This window comes from Abrus precatorius, unplaced genomic scaffold (genome assembly GCF_003935025.1).
Source record: "Abrus precatorius isolate BTA unplaced genomic scaffold, Abrus_2018 Scaffold7, whole genome shotgun sequence".
Taxonomy (NCBI): Eukaryota; Viridiplantae; Streptophyta; class Magnoliopsida; order Fabales; family Fabaceae; genus Abrus; species Abrus precatorius.
In genome coordinates, this window is record NW_020874417.1 from 7,728,502 (window position 1) to 7,755,512 (window position 27,011).

At 29.2% G+C, this 27,011-nt stretch overlaps 2 protein-coding genes and 1 pseudogene across 2 annotated transcripts; all 3 read left to right on the forward strand.

Annotated features, from left to right (window-relative positions):
- The first annotated feature begins 756 nt into the window (after positions 1 to 756).
- LOC113871403 lies at positions 757 to 2,614 on the forward strand. Its single transcript, XM_027508497.1, has 4 exons — positions 757 to 771; positions 1,067 to 1,188; positions 1,800 to 1,888; positions 2,007 to 2,614. The coding sequence occupies exons 1-4, from the start codon at positions 757 to 759 to the stop codon at positions 2,612 to 2,614; spliced, it is 834 nt and encodes a 277-aa protein (XP_027364298.1).
- A 4,189-nt stretch (positions 2,615 to 6,803) lies between these two features.
- Positions 6,804 to 9,163, forward strand: LOC113871404 (alpha-latrotoxin-Lhe1a-like). The gene is made up of 4 exons (XM_027508498.1): positions 6,804 to 6,897; positions 8,206 to 8,685; positions 8,845 to 8,991; positions 9,138 to 9,163. The coding sequence occupies exons 1-4, from the start codon at positions 6,804 to 6,806 to the stop codon at positions 9,161 to 9,163; spliced, it is 747 nt and encodes a 248-aa protein (XP_027364299.1).
- Positions 9,164 to 9,993: 830 nt separating this feature from the next.
- LOC113873536 lies at positions 9,994 to 11,310 on the forward strand (annotated as a pseudogene).
- Positions 11,311 to 27,011: the final 15,701 nt, after the last annotated feature.

The window sequence follows — 27,011 nt, forward strand, 5'->3', positions numbered from 1 at the left end:
GAAGAGTTATACCTTATATTCTGTAAATGACTATAAAGCTTAAAAAAAAAGATATTTATTAGAAAAGGAAAAAAAATGACGTGTATCTCATAATCTTACAAGTTTAATTCATTCAATGTAATCCCTCTTCTAAATCCCTGTTCAGAAATAAGTATATTTTATTTTATCTTAAAATCAAGTGAAAGACTCAAACTTACAACTTTTTAGACGTAACACTTTATCTTACTTCATTCAATCATTTTCTCAGTATTTATTCATAATTTAAATTTTTTTTAATAAAATAATAAAAACATATCATGGATAAAAAATAAAAGAAATAGAAATTAAAGAAAAGAACAAATGTTCATAACTTGACATTTATGTTCTAGAAATTGAGAAGAAACAAGTCAAATAGTAAATGAAGATGCGACAAGGATCCATAGTAAAAAGCAATAGACGTGCACAATGGTTAAAACTCCAAAAATTTCTTTATTTTCGGGCATTCCCATCAATAATATTTGTGCGAGACCCGCGAAAAAGAAAAACCTTAGATTTATTAGTCAGTTTGCATAATTCCTCTGTTCAAGCACTGGTTAGGATAGTGGGTGGTAGAGGGAGACTCTTCTAGTTCTGGTGCTGATTGTGATGATGATGTTGTGGCATCGCAATTGATGGTTATCGGGCAGCATGTTGGTTTAGTGATTCAAGGCAATTGAGATCAAGTCCGTGATCAATTGATTGAGATAGAGAGACGTAATCAAAATATTTCTGTTGAACATGGGATTTGGTCTGGTTCTTAACGAAGATTGTCTCTTTTAATGTTTGTGGGTTGGGGAGTGAGGTGAAGCATAAGAAAGTGTTAGGGTTTGATCATGTTGAAGGTTTGGATTTTTTGGCGATTCAAAAAACAAAACTTGAAACATAAGATCGTCATTTTTGGGCGTGTCTATGGAGTGCAGCGGATTTCGAACGAGTTGCTTCTCCTTTTGTTGGGTGTAGTGGTAGTATGCTCTCCATTTGGGACTTGTCTAAAGGTAAAAAAAATTTATCCTTTTCTAGTACTGGATTCCTTGGTGTATGCTTGCAGGTGGTGTCGAGTGGAAATTTGTGTGTGGTAGTGAATGTCTATGCATCATGTAGACTAGGAGAGAAGCGTAAATTTTGGGAGGAGCTGATTATGTCTAGGCGAGGCTTTGGTAGGTTTCTGTGGTATGTTTTGGGTGATTTCAATGCGATGAGAAAGGTGAAAGAAAGGAGGAGTGCTTAGTCAGATCATGGAATTCTAGAAATGGATGGCTTTAATTCCTTTATTCAAGATATGGAGTTGGTGGATCTTCTATTAATGGGTAAGAAATATACATGAATATGGGAGGATGCTTCTATGATGAGCAGGTTTGATAAAGTATTAGTTTCTAGTTCTTAGTTGGATGTTTGGGGTGAAGGTTTTGTTCAGGTTCTAAGCCAAGGTGTGTCAGATTATTGTCTAATTGTTATGAAACATAAGGTGGTAAATTGGGACCCAAAACTGTTTCAGTTTAATAATTGTTGGCAATCTTATAAGGGGTGTCAGGGTTAGTGGAGAACGCCTGGGGAAGAGAGGTTACACTACCCTGGGGTGCTCAGAGAGCTAGGCAGTAGTTGGAGAATTTGAAAATTGCTTTGTAAAATGGAATATGGAGGTTTTTGGAGAAGATTGAGATAGTGATCAAGGACTTAATATATGAGCTGAGCCTTCTTGATGATAAAATTTCGGTAACGAGTTTTTCTAAGGAGGAAAAAGTGTGTCAATAAGAGCTATTGAGTAATATTTGGTCGGCTAGGAAGAACAGGGCAAGTCTCTCAGCTCAAAAGGCTAGGGTGAAGTGGGGCAAGGAAGGGGATCTTAATACAAAGTATTTCCATAGCGGAGGTTCTAATTCGGCGTGGTCTAAAGTAGGGGGACCCCTTAGTCCCTTTTTTTTTTCTTGTGGCAACTGAGGGGTTAGGAATTCTTATACTCAAAGCCATGGGTAATGGTTTGTTTTCAGGTATAAAGATTGGGGGTGGGAGCCAGGAATTTCTTTACTACAACTTGTGGATGACACTCTTGATAATGGGTGAAGCGACAATGCATAATTTGTGGACCTTGAAAGCAGTCATACGCAGTTTTGAGTTAGCATCGGGTATGAAAATTAACTTCCATAAAAGCTGCATGTTGGGGGTGAATACAGGTGATGAGTTTGAAAGCTTAGCTGTTGAGTTTTTAAATTGTAAGATTAGGAGATTCCCGTTAAAGTATCTTGAGCTACAATTAGGTGTCAACTCAAGGAAGCATAGTTCATGGAAAGGTGTGATTGAAGCTTTTAAAAAATGGTTAGCCTCATGGAAGTATAAATATTTATCGATTGGTGGGAGGGTCGCTTTGATTAATGTTATCCTTAATATGATGCCGTTGCACTCCTTGTCCTTTTACAAAGTGCCAAAGTCAATGATTACAGAGTTTGTGTCCATTCAACGTAAATTTTTATGGAGGGGTGTCAAGGATGTGTTTAAAATCCCATGGGTGAAATGGGATCTTGTGTGTTGTTCGCAGACGGATGGTAGCTTAGGCATTTGCAATGTGGAGTGGTTTAACTGGGCCATTCTTGAAAAATAGATATGGCGTGGTGTTAATAGTATTAGTTCTTTGTGGGTTCATGTTTTGGAAATAAGGTATGGTAGGTTGACCTCTTCTATCCACAGACCTGTTGTAAATAATAAGTGCTCTATGTGGTGGCGTGATCTGATGGTGGCGTGATCTGATGGTGGCAATTCAACAAGGTAACTCTTGGTTACATGAGAAGCTAGATAGGTGGGTGGGGGCTGGTTTGAATACTCTATTTTAGTGAGATAAGTGAGTTGGTGGGGTACATTTGTGTGAGACTTTTCCGCATTTATTTGTGGTACCAAGGAATGTGGATTCTAATGTTCTGGAAAATGGTTTTCACGATAAAACTAGGTGGGTATGGAAAGTGAGTTAGAGGAGGAATTTGTTTCAACATGAGCACCCTACTAGTAACCTCATGTTAGAGCTTATAGACGGTGTTTACGTGAGGGGTTTGGAAGAGGATAAATGGATTTAGAGAGCTAATTCTTCAGGGTTCTATTTAGTTCGGTCTACTTATTTATTGTTATTTGAACTGATAGGCTATCCAAATAATGTTGCACCTGTTACGATGACGCTATGAGAAAGCTATGGAAAGGGAAGGTTCCTCTCAAGTGTATTATTTTTGTCTGACAATTGCTGTTGAATGCACTCCCTTGTAGAGGACTGCTAAGTAGCCGTGATGTCCATATAACTGATACTTCCTGTTGTTTCTGTCTTATTTGGAGAAAATTTCAAGTCATTTATTTTTACTGTGTCTGGTTTTGTCTATAATATGGTACTTTACTGTTCGTTGACTTGGATTTTTAGTGATTTTGCCAGCAGATATGTCTTCTTATCTTTTGACTTGGATTAATGCTGGTAGTAACAAAAGTAAACGTCGTAATCTATTTATTGTTTGGGTTAGTGTTGTGTGGTCTTTATGACTATATAAGAATAATGTCGTGTTTTCTGCTAGTGTGTTGGATGAAAAAGAGTTGTTATATTATATTATTTTGAGATCTTGAAAGTGGGTGTCACCGTTTAATAAAAAATATCTAATTACCTTTGCTAATTGACACTTGAACTCAAGTCTTTGCTTATTAAAAGCATAGAATGGTTATTTTTATGCTTCTTTGTATTTTTTTTGCTTTTTGAGAATTTCAGTTTGTTTTCTTTTTTTGTGTAAGGGTTTTGAGTATCACTTGTGCTTGCTTTAATAATATCTGTTTGCTTATAAAAAAAATGTAAAAAAAAAAAAAAACACTAAATTTTATTGTATGATTATGAAAACATTGCAATTTTTAGAAAAGTTACATATATTTTAATATTCTGTGAAATTTATAAATTGCAATTGTAGCTCAACGTGGTCGTGAAATTCGTTATTATATTTTAATAATTTTAGCAAATTTACCATGAAACTCAGTCTTATGCGAATATTCGGTTACTATAATATGGAATGAGTTGACGTTTTTAAACACTGGCCTCAGCTCGAAATTTTCAATAGTCATATTACGCCCGACCACGTTTGACTGTAGAGTTTGTGCTGATTATGAGTTTTTCTGTTTGATATGGGAAATGAAAATTTCCCGATTTCTCGTACAAAAACATCTGTTCGAACTTCTAAAGTAAAAAATGTCAATTCCACAAAACAAAGTTTAAAATTTTAAAACAGGTCATAAATGTAAATCTTTATAGAAGAACGAAGACATCTGAGTTTTTTGTTTTGGTCAAATCGTTTTTTTACGTGTAATTAACAACAACAAAATGGTGATATCGACTCGTATTCAGATGTGGAAGCCAAAATGAAGTATCCTTCTTATGGTACGAATATGAGACAGTGATAACAGCTAAGGCATCATTGTGTCCAAAGAAACTTTTCCTTTCTTTGGATATATTAGTGGTTTTAGAATACTCTTGGGTGCTTCGTGGAGAAGTTTCATGGTTAAAAAACAAGCGCACCATAGGAGAAATTTTAGAGGAAAAGACTGTTTCCAGTTTCCTTTTATTTTTCTACGGTAACCAATATTCTACCATAATATCATTCATCACCAAAACATATACCATATGAAGAAGTAAACTCATCAAGCTTAAGAAATTAATATTAAACGAGACGGTTGTTCAACATAAAGAAAATAAAGAAGAGTTTTAAAAAAATTATAAGAGAGTAGTTAAAAAAATTAAGGACCATAATTTATATATGATTCCCTAAGTTTGAAGCGCATCCCTCCTAGCTAGAAATGCTGCCAGTAAAATATTCAAGGGGGTGGTTTCTTGCTTCCGAAATCCTTCTTAACTCCTTCTATGATTCATCTAAAGCTTGATTGTATTTAATTTCTTGAAGGATTATTGAGTTTGGATGAAAAGTAAGCAAGTTTATGAGATGATGGTGTAGAAGAAAGTGTTTTGCGGTTCTGAGTGAGAATTATAGATTTATAAAAAATTAGAACCAATAAAAAATTTAAAAAATAAGTTGAATTTAGTTATATATACTTAACTAAAATATATTTAAACATTTTTTAAGATCCCCCCATTGATATTCACTTTAAGGTAGGAAGAATTATTCCTTGAGAAGAAAAAGATGATTACTTTTGCAGTCTTTTATATTCCTAAAGTTGGCCCCTCCACTATATCGTAAATATCTTATAATTTATCAGAGACTTGACTACATCGACTTCACCCACAGCACTGGATTACTTATATAATTAACAATCACATTTTTCACTTGGACTATCATTGACGAGCCACACATTTTCGCTATTTTTAAGGTTTCGGTCTTTGCACACTTGTGTAGATGAGTTTGGCAATTTGAGAGTAAAAGCCAATCCACTCTGCAGAGCTAAGAGAGGAAAGCTGAGAAATTTTCTCAACATATTTCTGTTGAGGTAACCAAACCATAGACTCTTCTCATTTTTTCTTCTTTCTCTTCCTGCGCATAGATTTTCTCTTCTCCTATGCTGTTGCTGAATTATTTGATCTGGGTATGTATTCATCTCTGAAAATATACTCATTATTATAAAATAGTAGACACTGGACACGAGTATTTCAGGCATAATAGGGAAAATACAAATATCCCATTTTCAAATAGCAGAAGAAAGTAGAGAGGAAAATAACTGAGTAAAATTAATTAGAACTCAGAGCTTTATACAAATTAAAACCAAAAACTTATGCAGACACCCTTCTCGAGAGGTTGATGATGCTTCTACTTAGCTGTGTTGCATTTTTTAAAATATTATTTAATTTCTATTATGATTTTTATTTATTTTACTAAGTATCTTATTTATTTATCATATTTTATCGAATAAATGCTAATTATTTATTAAGTTCATAAAATAATAAATTATTAAAGTAAAGAAAAAAACGGATAGAATAACAAAGTCATGGAGGTAATTGCGAAAGATTATTGCAAAGTCAACAATGATAGTATTCAACAATGATTATTACACGTCAGAGAGATAGATTCATATTTCTTCACATCAGAAAGAAGTTGATAAAAATTTTGTAAGATGAAATTATATATGTGTAAATTATAGGGAATATACTTTTCATCACACCAGTTAATTGTTTATTTTACGATTTTCTAATATTTTTTTTCTGTGATTTTGCTCCAACTTTTACAGCACTTGAATATTAGTCACAAAGCGCTGTAGAAGTATAACAAAAATAATTTGCCACTGAAGTTTATTTTGTTTTGAGCTTCGGCCTTAATAGAAGCCCAACTTTAGTTTGGTGTCGGCCATGCGTTGGGCCACGATCCAAGAGCCTATCCACAGTTCAAAAATGATAAAAATGTGAATATTATTATTATTATTATTATTATTATAAAACTAGAATATAGTTACCAAGTTGGCAGCCATCCATCAACCTCTTAAGTTAATATTTTTATTTTATTTTTAAAATGTTTTAATGAAACAATTCCAATTTTTGAAATAACAATCACTATTCAATAAGTAGCGATTTATTTTAAAATCTTATAACTTTTAAAAATATGACTTAATTAAATATTTAAAATTTTTAAAAATTATATAATTTGTACTTAATTTTTATAATTTTTTATTAAGATATATTATTTTTTAATTTTTTAAAAATTAATTTTTTAGTATTTCTAACTGATGTCGTTCAATCAAAAGTTGACATATCTTAATAAATTACAGTAATTAAAATGACTAAAATAATAATTTATAAAAAGGTAAGTATTATAATCTGTTTTCTATACAGAGAAATGGCTGTAGCAGACTCAACATCTTTACAGGATCAGTTTCAACGGTCATCTTCAGCTCACTCTAGGAGGCCACTCCTTCATCTAGTATCCACTCGTAAGCTCTCTGTTCCTTCTTAAACCTTTCCCATTTAGAAAATATTTTGTTAACTTCAAATTTTAAAAATGAATATAAGCATTTAAAAACAATATTTTTTATTAGTAAATAACACATTTATTATATTAAAATTGTAAAATATGAGAAATACTTCTGATTTTAATATGATATTTTTATTATTAGTTTTTTAATCTTTTGAGATTAACATTTTCTTTTCCCAAAATATGCTTACACACGATTGGAAATACAGCCTTGAAAGTTATAATTACTTGCGTTAATGATGGTCTCAACAGAATAAAACTAGCAATCTCTGCAATAGTTGTCAACCATATAATCATTACAAAACGGTTGTGTAAAAACGGTTGTGTATTACTATTACACAACCTACCTTATTTTTATGATTTAGTTTAAATATATTTTTAGTTTATATAAGAGTAATTAGTTTTAATTTAAATTTTTTCCTGTCTTTGCAATTTTTTTTATTTAAAATGATCTTTGCTATCATTAAGTGATGAAATAACAAATATCTAATTATTTTATATCAATATTTATTTTTAGGTGATATGATATATGATGTCACTTATATATATAATCACAAGCATTTGTAGTTAATAGATACTTGAGTTAGTATATTCTCCAAATAATTTTCTTATTATCTTACAAATAAGTATTAAATTAATAAATATATTAATTTATTAAATTGAAAGTATAAAATGAATATTTCTGATCTTAAATATAATTTCATTTTAATTACGTTTGCAATAACTATAGAGTTAATTTTATTAACGACATTAAATTTATGAACAATTTGATTTTTTTAAATTACCTTTTAAATTATTGACGTCCATTATCTCACTGTCTTTTTTATCAATTATTTAGTTTATTTTGACCAAAGGTATTTTCATGAAATAAATAATTAATGAAATAAATAACTTTTAACGAGTTTTGTAATAATGACCATGACATACTCCTTTTAAGGATCTTATATTTAAGAAAAGAAGTAATATTTAATATTTTTTATTTAGTACTTGAGAAAATTATAAAGCATAAATGTAGGAGAATTTAAAATTATTTTTGATAAGCAAGATTCGCATATCAATTAAAATAAATTATTTTGAAGACAGTTGAAACTATCAAATTAAACCAGTAAAATACCATAATCCATTCCATCATTGTATCATTTCAAAATTGAATAGATATCCACCTTAATTATTTAAATTGTAAACGTCTAAATCATAGATTCCTTAAAATTCATAAGATTGATCTATTTAGACACTAAAATGAATTGGAAAAATGAACTTGTTGCAGAAAATGAGAGACAGAGATACCTGACCCAATGTGTTCCCCTTCACAAAGCAGCACTGAAAGGTGACTGGAAAGAAGCGAAGAAAATCATAGAGAATGGTGAGAGGCTGCTAATCTCTGCAATAACAAAAGGGTGGGCCACAGTCCTTCACATTGCAGTGGGAGCAAATCATGTTCACTTTGTGGAAGAGTTAGTAAAACTAATGAGTCATGATGATTTGGAATTGCAAGACTTCAAGCATAACACTGCATTCTGCTTTGCTGCAGCAGTTGGAAATGTTCAAATTGCTGAGATAATGAGGAGAAAAAACAATTCACTGCCAACAATTAGGGGTGGTGGTGGAGGAGTTACTCCTCTTCATTTGGCTGTTTTGCAGGGAAGAAGTGAAATGGCTAAGTATTTGTTCCCTTTATCTAAAGAAATACTTGAAGAAGAGGACTGGACTACAATTTTCCTCCTTTCTTTAAACTCTGGACTATATGGTAAGCATATTGCGTTTAGATGCCTCTCAAGCATTTGTTCTGAAAAGAACACATCATTTCTATTCAAATTGGTGAGGAGAATAAAGGTTTTGAACACATAATTATGTTTTGTCATCAAATTTTGAAATCGACCCAATTTGGATTATCTTTAATTTGCAGAATTAGCCTTGGAAATGCTAAATGAGAAGGAATCGCTGGCCCTTGATCGGGGTGATAATGATGAGACAGGCTTACACGTCTTGGCTCGAAAGTCTCCTGTTTATGGTTCCCGTATTCTACGATATCAAAAACACCTCCTGCAATTTGGTAAATGCACATTAATTATAACTTCTATAAGGATTAGTATATTTTCATTTGTTACTATCTATAATAATTTTTATATATTTTTTATGCATTCTAGCAAGTAGCTGCAGAACCTTAAACAGTACTCCTCAAATTTTAAATTAATCCAGGAATTTTACAGGCTTATGCTCTTTGATTTATGTGTTTGTTTGGTGTTTAAGAAATACAAATAAAAGGTTATAACCCTGTATAGCCAAGGAGTCTTCCACTTTTTTGGGTACATCATTTATTCGTTAATTTCAGTCAAAGGTCACATTTATGTTTTTCTTTTTTGGGTCATGAAAATTTATGACATATTATAATTCTATATGTTTTGGTATAAGTACAATTTTTTATTTTATAAAATAATTTTCTAGCTCAATTGCATTTTACAGTGATGAGATTTGAATTAAATACATTGTTTAATAATTTTTAATAAAATGTGAAATTTATAACTAACCGTTGAATTATATAATATTATATTTATAATTGTTTATCTAATTTTATATAATTTAAAAATTTGTAATCATGTTATTTAAAAATTTATATTTACATATATTTTGATAATATATTATGTATTATAATGAAATAATATGATGAAATATTTATTTTTATTTTTTTATGAACTTGGTTTATACGATAAAAATTTTAAAACTAATTGTTAAATTGATAAATTTCGTATTTTATAAAAAAATTATTAATTGATATACATGTTCAAGTTTTACCTCTAATATTCACGAATTTTATACATATAATAGATGAGATAAATTAAATAATCATCAAAATAATGAAAACTTAAAAAAGACATGAATGAGAAGAATGGAAAGTAAGATAAATTAAATAAATAAAATCATAATTAGTTTCTTTTTTTAGTCTAAGGGAAGATTCATATTAGGCCTTGTGAAGGAGAGTAACTCATCAGTGTTTTGATTGGTTCTTACTCTCATAATTTAAATAACTTGTCAAATTATGTTTCCAGGTAAGGACACTCCAATTCTCAAACTTATTAAACGAATGTGGGATATATACCTTAGCTTGGATGATTCAACAATGACGTATGCCATAACAGCAGGACCATCTAAAGTTATATTTCTTGCTGCGGAAGTGGGAAATTTTGAGTTTCTATCTGTTGTTATGAGCACTGACCTGAATTTGATATGGACGCTAGATTCAATGGAACGAAGTATAATTCACATTGCTGTTTTGCATCGCCATGCTAGTATCTTCAATGTAATACATGAAATAGGCTCAATCAAAGATGTCATAGTAACTTTCACCGACAATGAAGGTAACAGTTTACTACATTGTGCTGCGAAATTGGCACCACCAGATCGACTTAACATTGTTTCTGGAGCAGCTCTTCAAATGATGCTTGAGTTATCATGGTTTGAGGTATAGTCCTAACTTAACTACAGAGATTTTGATATAATTCCTCTAACATGAGAGTGCACCTTAAAAGATTAAGCATAACAGAAAAACGTTAGTTGATTAGTTTATTGATTGGAATAAACTATTTACATGTATGTAACTATGAAGCTTTAATTTCTTAACAGTTGATTGAAAATAATTATTATTATTATATCACTTTCAATTATAAATACATGGAGTTATACATACATACATACATATATATATATATATATATATATATATATATATATATATATATATATATAAATGTGGCAGGAAGTGAAGAACATAATGCTACCCCCAGACATAGAGATGCCAAATTCTGAGGGCATTACTCCTCGTCAACTATTCACCATGCAGCATCAAGAATTGCTCGAAAAGGGAGAGACTTGGATGAAGAGAACAGCAAACTCTTGCATGGTTGTTTCAACTCTCATTACCACGGGAATGTTTGCTGTTGCATACAGTGTACCAGGTGGCACCAATGACAACACAGGAGGAACACCTAATTATTTGGAGAAACCATCATTCTTAGTATTTGCATTATCAGATGCTATATCATTTATCTCATCTGCAACCTCAATTCTAATTTTCTTGTCCATCCTTATCTCTCGGTATGCAGAAGAAGACTTTCGCAAGTCATTGCCCTTCAAGCTGATGTCTGGACTAGTTGCATTGTTTATCTCAATAATAAGCATGATGGTTGCATTTAGCAGTGCGTTCTTTATAACATATTACCATGGTTTAAAGTGGGTTCCTATCTTTATTTCTGCTCTTGCATTTGTACCAATAGCTTTGTTTATATTTCTGCAGTTTCGTCTCTGGTCTGACATAGTGTATTCAGCCTACATTTGTAGTTCTCTATTTAGACCAAGTAAACGTATGATTAACTAGAAAGACTGAACTTGACTAAATAATGAATTTCAATTTCCTTTTGTATATATGAATGTACTCTTTGAGTTAATGTATTATGCAGTTTTAAAGATCATATTGATCTGCATAAATAGAAGAATTGGATAGATACATATGTCATAATTAGTTTATTAATACACACTTGATTCTTCTTTGCTTTCTGAGAAGTCTACATGCGCATAACTTATCTTGTTTATAGTAGTTAATGGATACGCGGCAGTTTTTCTTTTTTTTTATTTGTCATTAAATATTTCATGGTCGATGACTAATGCCTTACACCAAATGAACTTGTGTGGAATCTCAAGTTCTGTGATTGTCTCTGTAGTATTAAATTTGTGGAAGAAATAAATTCACAAATAGAAGTGAAAAAGTTATCCTTCCAATAAATTAGGAGTAACTTGTCAAAACAATAAACTTGACAGAAATGTAAGATTAAGAAAAATAATGAGAACTATAGAAGAAACATAATCAAAGAGAGTAGAACTATAGGAAAAGCAAATTGAGTAGAAGTATTAATGACAAAATTATTAAATTATTAAATATAACTTAGATGTAAGGATATTTGTCAATATGCAGTTCGGATTGTGATTGGTGAAAACTCATACAAAGGGGTCAAATAAAAAATTAAAATATTTTAAAATTAATCTATTTAATTTAATTGATAATTGATAATTTAAAATAATTAATACTTATATAAAATATAAGCAATAAAAAAAACTTATAATAGTTATTTATAAAAGTTGATCTTGACGATATTTCATAAAGTAAAATTTATTAATAATTAGCTTTGCATTAAAAAGACTAGTAATGTCTTTTCAACTTAAACAACTAAACTATTTGCAAAAAAAACTCATTATTCATTTTGTTTTGGGGTCTTATTGAAGAATCTTCATTGTTGAAAATACTTTCTCTAATTGTTATAGAGACTAGAAGTGTCAAAACAAGACAAATCAATCTATAAATTAAGTAATAATTTTTTTTATTTTTTCATTATTATTAATGTATGACACAATTTAGATATAGTGAGGTATATTAATCATGTAATGACCGATTTGTAATTTTAAATACAGTCTTTCTTGTTGACTGAAATCATAAGAATAAAAATTCTTCACTAATATGCAAATATCAATAATTTAATGTGTTAATTATAATATCATGTGAAGTATTTCTTAGATAATGAAATTGTGAGAAGAACAATTCTCTACAAACATGCAAATATCATCTAGATTGAGTGTGTTAATTATAATCTCACATGGAATATTTATTACACAATAAAATTGTTAGAAGGACAACTTTCTACTAACATACAAATATCATTTGTATTGAATGTGTTAATTATAATCTCAAATGAAATACTTTTTAGACAATGAAATTGTTAGAAGGATAACTCGCTACTAACATACAAATATCATCTATATTGAATGACTTGTAATTGTTGCAAGGATTCAAAGACGTGCTCAAAGTTAAAAGTTTAATAGACTATCCATTGAATCATAAATTTAGTTCTTGGAATTGAAAATTAATTATAATTAGAAAAATATCAACTTGACAATGATATTCTACCATTACATTTGGCTAATGAGATTGACCTCTTTCCAAGATATATTGTGCACCCATATTAGAAATATTAGGAATCTTTATCTCTTGTTTTTTATAAAATATTTTATCATTCTCTAATAAATTAGACTATTCAAATAAAGGAGTAATTTTGTAGTAAAAACAAAATTCATTGCATTTAAAATATTTAGAAACCGTGATTGCAATGCTTGACAAAAAATATCAATGATTCCTATGATCTCAAACATCAAGTGTAATATGAAAACTTTTATGTGTTTTTTAAAAACATAAAAAGAACTTGTATCTCCTATCAATAACTATGATTTTCTTTGTAAGCTAGTGGAGGGACCATAAATGAGAAGTCCACAAAGTGTAAGTAGCAAACAACAATCCATTGTTGACTTGTGATATTTGCTATGATACTTGATGCTCCTACAACGTCACGTTTCAATTTCAAGCACTCCCTCAATGTCATGATTTTAATTTCTTGCCTGCAATCTATTATTGAAATAATAATAATAATAATAAATTAGCTAAATGGGATTTAAGATAAAAAAAAATTATGTGTTTTTTTTTTCTTTTGTTTCTTCTTTTTTTTTTTTCACCCAACATCATCGTGGAAATGGGATTGTGAATCATTACCATTTGAATTTCCTTTGCTTTGGGAGTTTGCCTTATACATGTAAAAATTAGGAGTAACTTTTAAGGTAGTGGTGGAAGAAATACAAAATATACTTTATATATATATATATATATATATATATATATATAATGTTATATTTTCTTTAGCAAAGATAATACTGAAGCACTATTTATGTTTCCTTTATTTTAATATGGAAGAAAAGATAATACGAAAACAATATTATGTTTTTTTTCTTACACAATGATTCTATGATAAACTAGCAAATAAAAGGTATAATTTACCTGTAACTAATTAATTAAGTTACCTGTACACGCGCGCGCGCATATATATATATATATATATATATATATATATATATATATATATATATATATATATTACAGTAAGATAGTCTCTAATTTATCCTGGCCACAAAAAATGCTTGCTGAGTGTACTGTTGCCCTCCACTCTCACAAATATTCTTTCTCATCCGTTCTTCGAAGCAACATACTAAGCATAAAGGGTAGGAGTAGGGAACTTTAAAAACGTCCCTTGGAGGTTTCTAGGGGACAATTTATGTTGATGATTCCACTGTGTCAGATTAGATGCAATTACCAAGACCTAATCTAATTGTGACACAACACTTATCTTCCTCTAACCTTTTCTTATGCTTCTCTCTCACTCATTTATTATTTCTCATTAATTTTGAGGAGAATCAAACAGGTCAATTACTCATACCATGGATAAGGAAGAGAAGCATATACGTAATAGCGTTGGTGTGTGTGTATATATATATATATCCGTTTTGGATATTTATACAACTATAGCATAATTGTTTTTTAAATTATTATAAAATGTTTGGTATAGACACCCAAACTATATATCATCAATTGTAATAAAAATGAATAGATGACAATAACTGAAAAAATGTTAAGAGCATTTTAGGTTTGAAACAACCCGGGTGTGACCCTTCCCATGAAAGTTTTTCATCAAGAATCAAATATCCTTTAATTTTTCTCGAGGACTGCATCATTACGTGAGGGTTACATATATTGTAACCAACACTTAAGCTGTACTAACTGGACACAAATTTTCTTTCGTGATTTGCATTAATGTTTGGAAAACGGACACAAAAAAATTGGAATTAGAATATATGATTAACATGAGCATAGGAAGGCTATATAAAGTATGTTTCCTAGTCAGAAATGTACCATTTATATTTAGATAATGTGATCCTTCTATAAATCTGATTACGCTGTGAAGCGTGCACGTACTGGTGTTTTTCTCTCTTTGTTCTACTTCGATTAAAATAAGGTAGATCGGAATTGAACCCTATCGAACCTCCACATCTCAGAAACATCTTGAACCCTATCGAAAATAAGTTTTTTTTTTTTTTTTTGGTTTGTGTGTCTTTAATCTTTTTGTCTTCTCTTCTTCAGTTGCTGGCGTATTTACAACTTCGAATTAATCATAGATATTTAAGGAATTATATTATATATAAAACATATTAATACAATATGTTATAATTTTATTTTTATCACATCATTATTTTATGTTATGCTCTTTCTTCCTTTTTTTTTTTTTATTTCTATTCCTCTTATAATTTTTTTCAACAAAAAATTTATTTCAATTTTAATTTTCAATATATGAAACGAAAGGGATTTCGGGGAAAGGTAAAATCTCATGTAACCCTTCATTATTAAGAGGTACAGTACCCTCTCTAAATTTATTAAATTTAATTTTATATTTAAAGAATTTTAAAAAAATTATTTACTAATTAATTCTTTAAGATATTTAATTATTATTACTACATGACCCTTTACTTTAATTTAAGATTTAAACATCAATGAAGATTTTCGTTAACCTAACATTCTTCTTCTATCTTCACTCTTACCTATAATTTTTGATTTATTGTTCATTTTCAACTTATATTTTTCTGGTATGATGAGCCCATATACTGCATAATTGTGATTTTTGTTATAGGTTGAACAAATCTTCTTGTTTTGTCTGTGAATCTCTCTTGCTCAGATAATTTGTGAATATGTTATTTTAGTCCACCATTTATGTTGTTATAGAATTTTATTTGTTAGTATAATTTTAATTCATTATTAGTTTTTTTGCAATTAATGTATCATAGCTTTATGTCAACTTCTTCAAAACCCTTTTTCTAGTAATGAGCTTTTCTTTGAAACCATCTTGAAGTAGTTCTAAGGAAGTAGCTGCTCTAGCTTTAGGGAATCCACAAAATTTTAATATCATTCTATGGTTTCTTTCTCTAAGCTTGTGAGAGAAAGAATCATGCACTCATATCCCTTAGTTTATACTTACAGCTATAAAGAACTAAAGAAAGGATTGACTCACTCTAATAGGGGGCTATCGGCCCTCAGAGATGGTCGTCTCTCTTTGATGAATGTGGCATTAAGATTTTGTTCATTTGGAAAAGTGGTTAGTCTTAGGGGAGATCATGCAAATGGTTGAATTGAATACACGTTTTATCATTAATCCAATCTAAGCAGATGACATATTTTAACTTAAGGCATTGAAAGATAAATTCTTATACCAATCTATCTTTTTAGACTTTGAAGAATTATTAATACTTCTATGAATGAAATTAACACATACTTGGAGAATTGAATTTTCCATTTGAAGTGAAACAAAATTGTGAATAAGTTTAGTAGGTTTGGATGACCATATCACCAGGCTTAACTAAGCTATAATTGAAGCAAGGGATAATAGCTCCAATATTGATCATTTTGGGAGTTTTAATAACAATGATAAGAGACCTTATCTCTAACTTGGAACATTTTGCTTGCAACTCTTTATCCTCTCAAGACTCTTTTGATTCACACTTTATATATGTTACTAATTTATTTCGTATATTAAGTTGACAATTCAAGCTTATATATTGCACTGCCAAATTGCTATTGACCTTCTAAAGTGGCTTTGTGATGGCACAAGAAAAGAACAAGGTCATACTTACTTTTTTATGAACCACCCCTTTATAGTTTCTTGATTTAGCCATAAGATGAATGAAAGTTACACTGAAAGGTCAGGAAAATTAGGATGATCAAAATACTGAACTTGTAAATTAGTCTATCTTAATCGTTTGGTAATTTGATAGTGATAACACATATTTTAGGTTCATATTTATAGTTTTATTTTGATTTATAAACACTTTTAATATGCTTTATTTTTAGAGTTTTTACCATTTTTTACTTATTTGAATAAATTGGATTTGTTACAAATAAATGTTTTAATTTTGTATTTTCAATTATTCTAATCTCTTACTACTCTTTTAGTCATAACTTTTTCTATAGATATCATTTTTGGCTGATTTTAGCTACATTGGATTCTACATATCTAGGAATTTAAAACGCATATATGGATTGTTAGATTTGGAGTTGTTTTAAATTTTTTATGATTTTTTAAAGTTAAGGCAGATTTGCTGAATATTATTGCGGGATTGTATTTGGACTCTTTGTTATTAGATAATTGTAATTGGGCTTATAGTTATAATTAAGGCCTGAATTTTGGCCATTTAGTTTACCCTAATAAGAACCTTTAAATAAACTACTAAGGTTCTGAAATAGAGGGTTGGATTAGACACTTTGAGTTTTTGAGATTTGACCGAAATAAGAATCCTTGTTTTTACTTTCTCTTGAATTCTCTTGTTCTTTTCTCATCTTTGAATTGATTAAGTGTTTTGATAGAAGGCTAAACCTCCTGTTCAATCTACCGAATTCAAACGCTGTAATTCTAATTTGAGTTTTAGGCCAAATTGCTCTGAGTTAGTTCTCTTTTTTTCTAACATCAGATTTATGTATTGCGATTGTGATATACTTTTCTGTTGTTAGAATTCAAATTATGATTCGATTGATATTCTAATTTGATAATTAATTTGGATTAGGTTAAATGATAATTTGATTTAATTCGTGATTTAGTTCAATTAGGTTATTCGATTGAACTAATAATTGAATTGGGTAAATGTTCAAATTTAGATTAAAATATTTAGATATCGTGGTAATTAAAGTTACACGCATTTGTTATTCTGTGGATTGATGTTTCTTCATTTGTTTTTACTCAATTTTATTCTATTTGTAGTTTAATTTAATTATTTTGCAGATTTCAAACCCCCAAAAGTTTACTCGCATTCTTTAAAAGAAAACCTAAAATTGAATTTAATTAAAATGTGTTTCTGTGAATCAATCTAAGTTTGGTTTTATACTACAAAATTCCTAGAAAAATTAGTTATTTTGATAGCGATTCGGCCCTCTCCTTTTCACTTCATTACTTTTATTCTGCAAGAACAAGAGAAATTGTGATAATATTGACAACCTCACTATTGCACTGCTTTAGTTTGTGTATACATCTTTTTACAAATTAGCAATTGTTGCATTATGTATATCCAATATCATAGCAAACCAACTATTTCACAGCACACAATTATAAAATTATTATTATATGATAATTGGTAAATATTTTTTCAATGTCTCTCGTCCAGCTTACTGACTTCATTTCTTGTCCAAGAAACATGATATTACTTTGGCTGTCGTAGGAATTATATGGTAGACAAAGACAAAAGTAGTCATGACTATAATCTAATGAAAATAATTTTGATTTATCATTATTAAATATTATTAATAATTATTTAATAATTTTATTTTTTTATTTTTAATTATTTTTTTATTTTAGGTATATACACTTTTTTTAGACATCTAAAAGACATTTTACCTATGAAAAATATAGGCAAGCATAAATTTTGTCTTCAAATTGTTTATCACTTTCAATTAATTACATATTGCAACTACATTTACCTAGCATGTGAGTTATACATAATTGTGTTATCATGCTGTTTTGGAACAATATAATCAATAATTTAAGAAATTTACTAACATGCAGAGCACTTTTGAGCTAGTTAGAACATTGTTTTATGATTATTGGCAGATGATTAAGGTATTACCAAGAACATATTGTTATAGACATTATTTGTGTTTGGGTGTATATAAATGCATTTCTAAGTTTGTCATTTGTAAATATTTTTCTCTTTCTTTATATGTTGGTCTATCACGATTTATTTGTTTTGATTTTGAAATATAATATACTATTGTGACAATATCTTTACAGATTATTAAAAATGGCAAACAATGATGAAGATTATATTAATTTGGATATTGAAATAAATTTGAATTTCACATTTGCTAACAACAATGGTGGTCAAAAAAGTGATAGAAAAGATGTCATTGTACTTGATAATTGTCTGAAGAACATTTAAGTTAGCAATGACATTAAAAATAGAGTTTACAAAAAATTCAATGAATTGACAGTTACAGATATATTGGTCTTAAATTTGCATCAAAGTTTGAACCATGAGTTTTATCAAAATTATGCAAAATACCATGAATTTGTCATTAGAAAAGATTATATTGATCGTGATTTTATAAGCAATATTATCATGTAGCAGTTGGTTTGCAATAAAGACAACCTAAGGGGTAAAAAACACCTTGAGAGAGTAGACCGAGTTAAAGAACACAAACATGTGACTCGAACTAATTGCAAAGATAGGTTTCAAGTTTACTTAGATTATAAGATTTCAATGTGGAAGGTTGTGACTTTTGAGGAATCTCACAACCATCAATTAATTCGTGTACATTATGCCTACTTAGTGCCTAGAAATCATAAGTTAAGTGATGCAAATAAGGCACAAGTTAATAGTTTACATTTACATAGAGTGAGAACAAGTCATACTATAGGTCTAATGTTAGGCCAAAAAAGTGGACACTCAAATCTTGATTTTACCGAAAAGGATTTATATAATCATTTAGATAAGGAAAAATGTGCTAAAATAGAAGATGGAGATGCTTTTGCTACATTGTGTTACTTGCATGCAAAGGTAGATAATGATCCTATGTTATTTTGCAAATTCACTACCACAATTAATGGGACGTTTCAACATTTGTTTTGGTTAGATGACCCTAGTTGACTTGATTATGAATGTTATAGAGATGTTATTGCATTTGATACGACTTATAAGAAGAATAAGTACAATAGGTCATTAGTTATTTTTTGTGGGTATAACCATCGTGAAGAAACTATAATATTTGGTTTGCATTAGTTGCTTATGAGAAAACAAAAACGTACAAGTGGATTTTATAAGCTTTTGTTGAAGCTATGTTTGACAAGCATCCTAAAGCCACGGTTACTATGATGGTGCAATGAGAGAGGCTAGGATGTATTTCCAAATGCATCACACCGATTATGTTTATGGCATCTCTACCAAAATGCAATTGAAAATGTCAAAAAATCTAAATTCGTTGAGGATTTTAAGTTTTTAATTTATACAAATCTTTCCTTAGAAAAGTTTGAATCAGAATGGAACAAGATTATTGACAAATATAGTCTTGTTGACAATTAATGGGTGAATAAAATATATAAGATAAAAACAAGGTGGCAAATGCATTCATGCGGGATTTTATTTTTTTTGTATGGATTAGAACTACATCATTATGTGAAGGTATTATCTCATTCATCAATAGGTACATATAGTCAAAAAATAGCCTGATAGATATTTTACATAATTTTGAGAGGGTTATAAAAGAAAATAGACATAATGAATTAGTTTGACTATAAGTCTATTTATCTAAAGCCTGTAATGACTATTGGTCTATACAAAACTAAAGCAGAAGCTCACAAAATTTTTCACAAAAAAAAATTAAGCGTAGTGAAAAATGAGATAGAAAGTGTTGTTACTCTAAATGTAGTTCAATGCTTAGAGTATGATAATAATGTAAGATTGAAGATGAATACGTTTTGCAATTCAAACATTGAGTATGTTATTATCTATGACAAGATTCAGAATAAATTTTAATATAGTTGTTGACTTTTTGAAAGTTGTGGTATCCTATGTTGTCATATTTTTTGTGCTATAAAGTACGAGCATGTGGATATTATTCCAAATAACTTAATTTGTAAACGATGGACAAATGTAGCAAAGATTGGTCACATTTCGTCACTTTTGGAGGAACAATGTGATAGCGAAAAAACAATGGTGTTGCAGAAAGCTGCATTGGTTGCTACTTGTGACAAACTTTGCAATCTTGTTGCAAAATAATCAAATGATTTTTTAAAGATTATTGAAGAGATTCAAAAGATTACAATTAAAATAGAGAAGCGACATAATCCTAAATGTAAGCAAAGTATCTCTTCAATTGTTATTAATGACCTAATTGTGGTTAAAACTAAAGGTGCTCCACGTAAGATAAAATATGTTAAAAATAAACATTGTTCTCGTTGTAAATAAACTGGACATACAGTTTGAAGATAGTGATGCAAAAATAATTGATTATGTAAGTATAGTATATTATTTATTTATAAAAAAATTATGTAGATGCTATTATTGTCCTTATAAATTTCTTTAATTATTATTTAATGTATAGGTGAATGTTTCATTGGATCATATTGATAGAAATGCCACTTATTTAACACGAGCATAACAACAAAGAAAAAGTATATTGATATTATTATTAATATTCGTGTTCAACTTTGATTTTTGTGTTTGTTTGATTCATTGTCTATATTTAATAATGAACAGATTATTAACAATAGCGACGATTGTCCATAGAAAAAAATTGTAATATTGTTACTTCTTCGGCCTAAAAGTTTGAGGAACATTCTATAAGTATAAAAATTTTCCATAATTCAATAATATTGTTAAATGGGTTTTTTATGGTTAACAAAAATATAATTAATTTTTATTTTGGAAGAGTAAGCTTCAAAAAGTGAATATGAGAGGCTAATGTGAAAAAGGATGCAAATGAATTTGTTGAAAAGGATAATTTAATTATTTATTTATGTAATTTATGACTTTTTCTATATTTTGTTGAACATTATTTTAATTTATTTATAATTCTTTTAGAATGTGATCATGCATGGTATACTCAATAGAGATGACACCAATGTGAGTAAAGATTAAGAAGTACAATATGTATAAGTTTTCATACATACATACTCAATAAATTTATTTGAATTCAAGTTTTGGACCTCATAACTTATTTCCTGCACATACAAATATGAAGTAAACTTTGCCAATGTTTTCTAAATATGTAGAAGTTTTCATGCATCCTCCATATCCTGAATTTGTAGTGTACCCTCAATTTTTATAGGTTTGTTTAAATTTAAAAATAATTTTTTTTTTATTTTGCAATTTCTTACGAGTGGTTTTCTTCTTCTTCTTCTTCTTCTTTTGTTGATAGAATGGTACAACGTGAAAGAAAATCAAGAAGAGTTACCGCAATGTGATAGTAGATATATTTATTTTACTTGATTACTTAGTGTGAATGTTAATGACTAATATCATTTTTGGATTTAAATACATACCTTATTTTAATTTCATGTTTTTATTTTTTTTTATTTTAGCAGTTTGATAGTGTTCATTTAAATGTTATATGGATGTATCAAATTTTTAAAGCATAAAAGCTTGTGAAGTTTTTTAGGATCTCAAAAGCAAAAAAAAAAGAAAAAAGTATTAAAGGCAATTAAATCAAAAAGTATGAGTTATATGTCATGCAAGTTTCAAAAAGTATGGATTAAATTAAAAAGCTTGTGAACAATATTTTCAATTCAGATAAGACTAATTTATTTGACAACCCAAGATGTTGCAAAAGTGTGCATATAGGATGGAAACTATTATTGCCTTTTAATTCATAAAAAGCTAATTTATTTCGTAATATACTTAACTTGTCTATATTTCTAATCTATACAAACAATTGCTCTTATATTTTAATAAATAAGTAAATGCTCATATTGTCATGTACTAAGTGTGATTGGCATTTTAAGTGTTATATTCTCAATATTCATCAAAACGGAATATAACTTATACACTATTAAGAACACGCTTAATATAGACGAATATTACAAATGGAATTTTTTTTCTACTTGTAATACAGATGGATTTACAGACGACAAATTTATTTATTTTATTTATTTTTGGAGAAATTTGTCTATAATATTTGCCTATAATTGCTCCGCTATTTGATGCAAAACATCTAAACAAAATTTACAGACAAATTTTTTTTTTTTGTAATTTGATAATGAACGAGAAATTTTTGAGTAGGAATTACAAATGAAAAAAATCTGTTTGTAATTTGAAAAATTTTTATCGACTGTTCATATAGCTCGTTATAGATGAATGTTTCTGTCTTTAATTGCCTTTGGAGGATTTACAGTCCAATAAATCTATCTATAAGTAAACATGCAAAATGATTCATTTCATTAAACCATTTATAGACGAAAAAATATGTCTGTACTGTGCAAAACACATCAAAATTGCGCCTCTTTTTCCTTCTTCCTCACTTTTCATTATTTCTTCTCTCTCATCTCTTTCTCTCTTTATCTATCTCTCTCTCTAGCATCTTCAGTTTTTTGGCCTTTGGAAAACAATTTGCATCATTGTATTCCTGGTACAATACTCTAACTTTTAATCAATTTAGTTTTTTTAATTGTTGATGTATAATAGGGACACATAATTTATAAGATAGAGTTGTAGGACTGAAAATTGTATGACTGGAAGAATGGGCATAGAGATCCTTCCTTGAACCTTATTATTGTTTGATGTGGAATTGTTTATGCTTACTGAGATTGTAGAATATGCATATTGTGGAGTCATAAAAAGATGCGCTCTAAAATGGTTTAGGATTATGATGTATATACTTTTGATGCATATACTTTTGATGCATTGATTATTATAATTTTATATAATATATAGATTATGTGTGAAGGAAATTTAGATTTTTGTATTAGGTGTTAACATACATAAGGAAATGTTCAGATATTTAGGGAGATTCAGCCAAAATTTACATTAGAATTTTATATAATATAAAATAAAAGGTTGATACAGTATTGTGTACTTGTATTAGGTTTATATAGTTCTTGATCAAGATATTTCTTGAAAATCATTCATGAATGTATGATAGGTTGCACCCAAGCCGGGAGGGAATAAAACCTGAATTCTATGAGGATGTTGGGAATTCATACGTATTTGTTATAATTTACAGTAATTTATTACTAACCAAAAAGTTAAGTGTTCTATGTGCAAGTATAAAAAGTTTTTTTATATTAATTCAATTAGGTATGCTTTATATAAATTTAGATTGAAACATGATTATTGGATATGGACTAAACATGAGTATTCACCAATATTAATCCTATTTTGATAAAAATAATGATATTGGTTCTAAAGATATATTATATTTCATTCAAATATGGTAGATAAAGATAAGAAAGTTGTTGCTCAACGTCTTAATCATGGCAACGCTCATTCACCCACCACTCCCACTTTCATCTTCACACTAGCTACAGTACAGACCTCCTAGACTAGAGGACAAGAGTAGTTTATCATGGTGCCCAACTCTGGGTATGTGGCTCCCCCTTCCAATACAACAAGTTTTACAATCTGCACCGTCTACTACATATGCCACATAGTTCCCCTCTACACAGGACACAAGCGAGGAATCCAATACTGTTACAACTGTAAGTGGGCAGTAGTCATGACAAACCCAGGCATCATCAAGATTGTTTCTAGTTTTAAGATGGAATTAATCCACTTGGTAAGTTAAATTAAAAATATGGCTAATAACTCTATTTGATATGAATGTTATAATAATTGTGTTATTTTATTAAGTATTCAGTTGGTATCCACCGCAGAAGGGTCTTCACCAGGTAACGGATACTATCAAGAAGATGTTTGATACACTTTGCACAAGTTTTAGAAAGGTGTCTAAGGATACAAAGCTAAAATAGTTCAAAGATTGGAAGGTAATAACAGTCAATTAATTTGAGATGAATATAATTAGATATTATTTCTTGTACCTATATTAATTACTTTATATTTATGTAGAGAAACTTCTCCATTTCTCCTAGGACAAGAAAATGATTTTTAAGGCCTGAAAAAGTCGCATTGCAAATAAACTAAGACAGATCTACATTGAGGCTGGTCAAGACCTATCATCTTTTGATTGGATAGCATCCACCTTTCTTTATACCTTGCAAGAGTATTAGGGTACGAATGAGTTTAAAAATCTCATCATAAAGAAAAAGACAAATAGGGTATCTAATAAAGGGGAATTACTACATACTATTGGCTCTACGACTTTTACTAGTACTAAGGCGAACTTTGTATTTGATTTTCAATTTTCTTTTAAATTTTATATTATTCAATTTATAATTGATCTTTGAGATGGTGTTTAATCAAAATTGTAGAAAAAGTCGTTGAAGAAACATACACTCGCAAGTGAGACAAAATCCTGTGGACTAATACATGATCTCAGACCACATATATAAGTGAAGTTACTAACACCATATTTTATTATTAAAGATTTTTAAATAGTTCTCAAGGCTAATATATAATTATTGGCACTAAATTATAGACAACTCCAACCCATCTATAAATCCATTTGTATTTTCTATATTTTTAATAGTGATACTAATGCTATTAATCTGAATAAAATTAAAATAAAATAATAAATATTAAAATATTATTTTATTTAAACTTATTAAAATAACATAAAAATAAAAGCAAGTAAAAGATTATACAAATGGACATTGCATTAGTATGTATTTTATTTTATTATTATTATTATTATTATTTTATATATATATATATATATATATATAAAAGTGGATTAAGGAAAGTAAAAGACTAAAAGAAAATTAGGCAGTAGTAAGACTACTAAATAAATTTGCAGAAAAGTAAAGATGTAAAAATTTTAAACATAAAAAACTGGAACGGCGGTAGAACCAGCACAGAACTAGTGGAGGAAAGAGATAAGAAAGTTGAATGATGGTAGTCCGAACAAAACCAGCTAAAGAGAGAGAAAAGAGAAAAAATACAAAAAATGTTAAACTTTATTAAAACTCAAAGAAAAGGCTTGTAAAGATAGTATCTCAGAGCACTTTTCTTTAATTTCTCTTCCTAAGATTGCTGAATGAAAGGGTACCTCACAACATGGTCAATGACTCCTTTTATAGAAAATTAAAAATACTATTTCTACAGTTCTAATTGATTACAGGAACTATTTGCTACAGTATTGGTTACAATTCTTAAATGTCTATGTCAAAACAATCGTCTTCATTTTGATAGGCATCATCCAATTCTTTCTTTGAAGAGGTTTTTACGTCATCTTTTTGAAAAAGTAGAAAAACTTCTTTCAAATTATTCTTCGGATCATCTTTTATATTACATCCTGTTCAGAATGCTGCAATTCTTGATTTCTGGTTAAGAAATCTTGAAGTTTCTAAGTCAAAGATCTTCAGATATTAGGGATAACTAAAGAAGTTATTAACTCCTAAGGGCCCAACTTGATCACAATTGAATTGGTTCCACCATTTAACAAAAGAGTGTCTTTGTACAATGGGTAAATTTTCTTGATTCTCTGTTTTGCTGTATCGGTATTGCCATGAAAATATCTAAGCAAGAGCAAATGCAGAGAAGAATTTGAAATCTCTAGGAATTCTTGATTCGTGAGAATATCTCCTCTTGAAATGATTATATCATTCTTTTACTAGAGAAGGAAGAATTTCTTCAATAGGACCGAAAAAGTCCCACTATTGAAAAAACCAATTAGGAAATTCATAATTTTTGTTGAAGTCTTGAGTCTTCTTAAAGTAGATCAACCAATCATGTCGGTTGAGTTTATTTTGAAACCAAAAGGCACTTGTCTAGGCGTCAATGTAATCCTAATAATTATAACCTATTAGGTCATAAGGTTGAGAAAACTTTTTATAAGATTTTAAATTTTTCCCAAAGTTCTTTGGGGTTAAAACCTTAATAATTTGTAAGGTTGAATGAGTGATTATTGAAAGTTCCTTTTGATCCTTGTAATGCTTTATAGAAACAAAATTTGAATCTATTAGGATGAATTCATAAAATTGTCGAGTTCTATTTAAGGCTGAGGGCCTGAAATGGAATCCTGGCGGGAAGACTTTAGAAATTGCTTTATAGGAATTTTTGTCCCAAAATTCTGGTTCCATCTATAAAACTAAGGAAAATTTTCCCTTAGCTATGTAATGAGATGGGTTTTAGTTTGCCATGGATACTTGTACTTGTTTGTCTTTTTGGAACAAAATAGTTTTACTAATTTCACCAGGAAGGCTAATTGTTTGGTTTAAGGATTGAACTATGGTGTTTAACTTATTAAGTCTAATTTTATTTCATCTTCTGAGGTTATGTCTGCCCAAGATTTGTTTGGTAAAATATTTAGGCTTCCTTGTTGGAGAGATAAAAGGGTGCTAACAGGTAAAGCGTAGTCGGCTTTAGTTTGTTTAGCAATTTTAGATTGGGTTGAAGAAGATTCAGCCTTATTGGATGAGTCTTTTTTTAGAATTGCATATTATTGAGTGGATGGCTCAACTATTTAGATGGCTTTTTGGGTGGATGACTCCAAAGAATTTGAATTAGAATCTACTGAGATAGACTTAGATTTTGATTTATTAAGAGTTAGGGCAAGCCTAA

Bases quoted from the DNA above. Each gene is read 5' to 3' on its own strand.
- LOC113871404 (XM_027508498.1), top strand. From the start codon at position 6,804: ATGGCTGTAGCAGACTCAACATCTTTACAGGATCAGTTTCAACGGTCA. The intron at 6,898-8,205 runs GTAAGCTCTCTG...AACTTGTTGCAG, and splicing joins CCTTCATCTAGTATCCACTC to AAAATGAGAGACAGAGATAC. The intron at 8,992-9,137 runs GTAAATGCACAT...AAATTAATCCAG, and splicing joins AAAACACCTCCTGCAATTTG to GAATTTTACAGGCTTATGCT.
- LOC113871403 (XM_027508497.1), top strand. The intron at 1,189-1,799 runs GTATGTTTTGGG...TTGGTCGGCTAG, and splicing joins GGCTTTGGTAGGTTTCTGTG to GAAGAACAGGGCAAGTCTCT. The intron at 1,889-2,006 runs GTTCTAATTCGG...GTTTGTTTTCAG, and splicing joins AAAGTATTTCCATAGCGGAG to GTATAAAGATTGGGGGTGGG.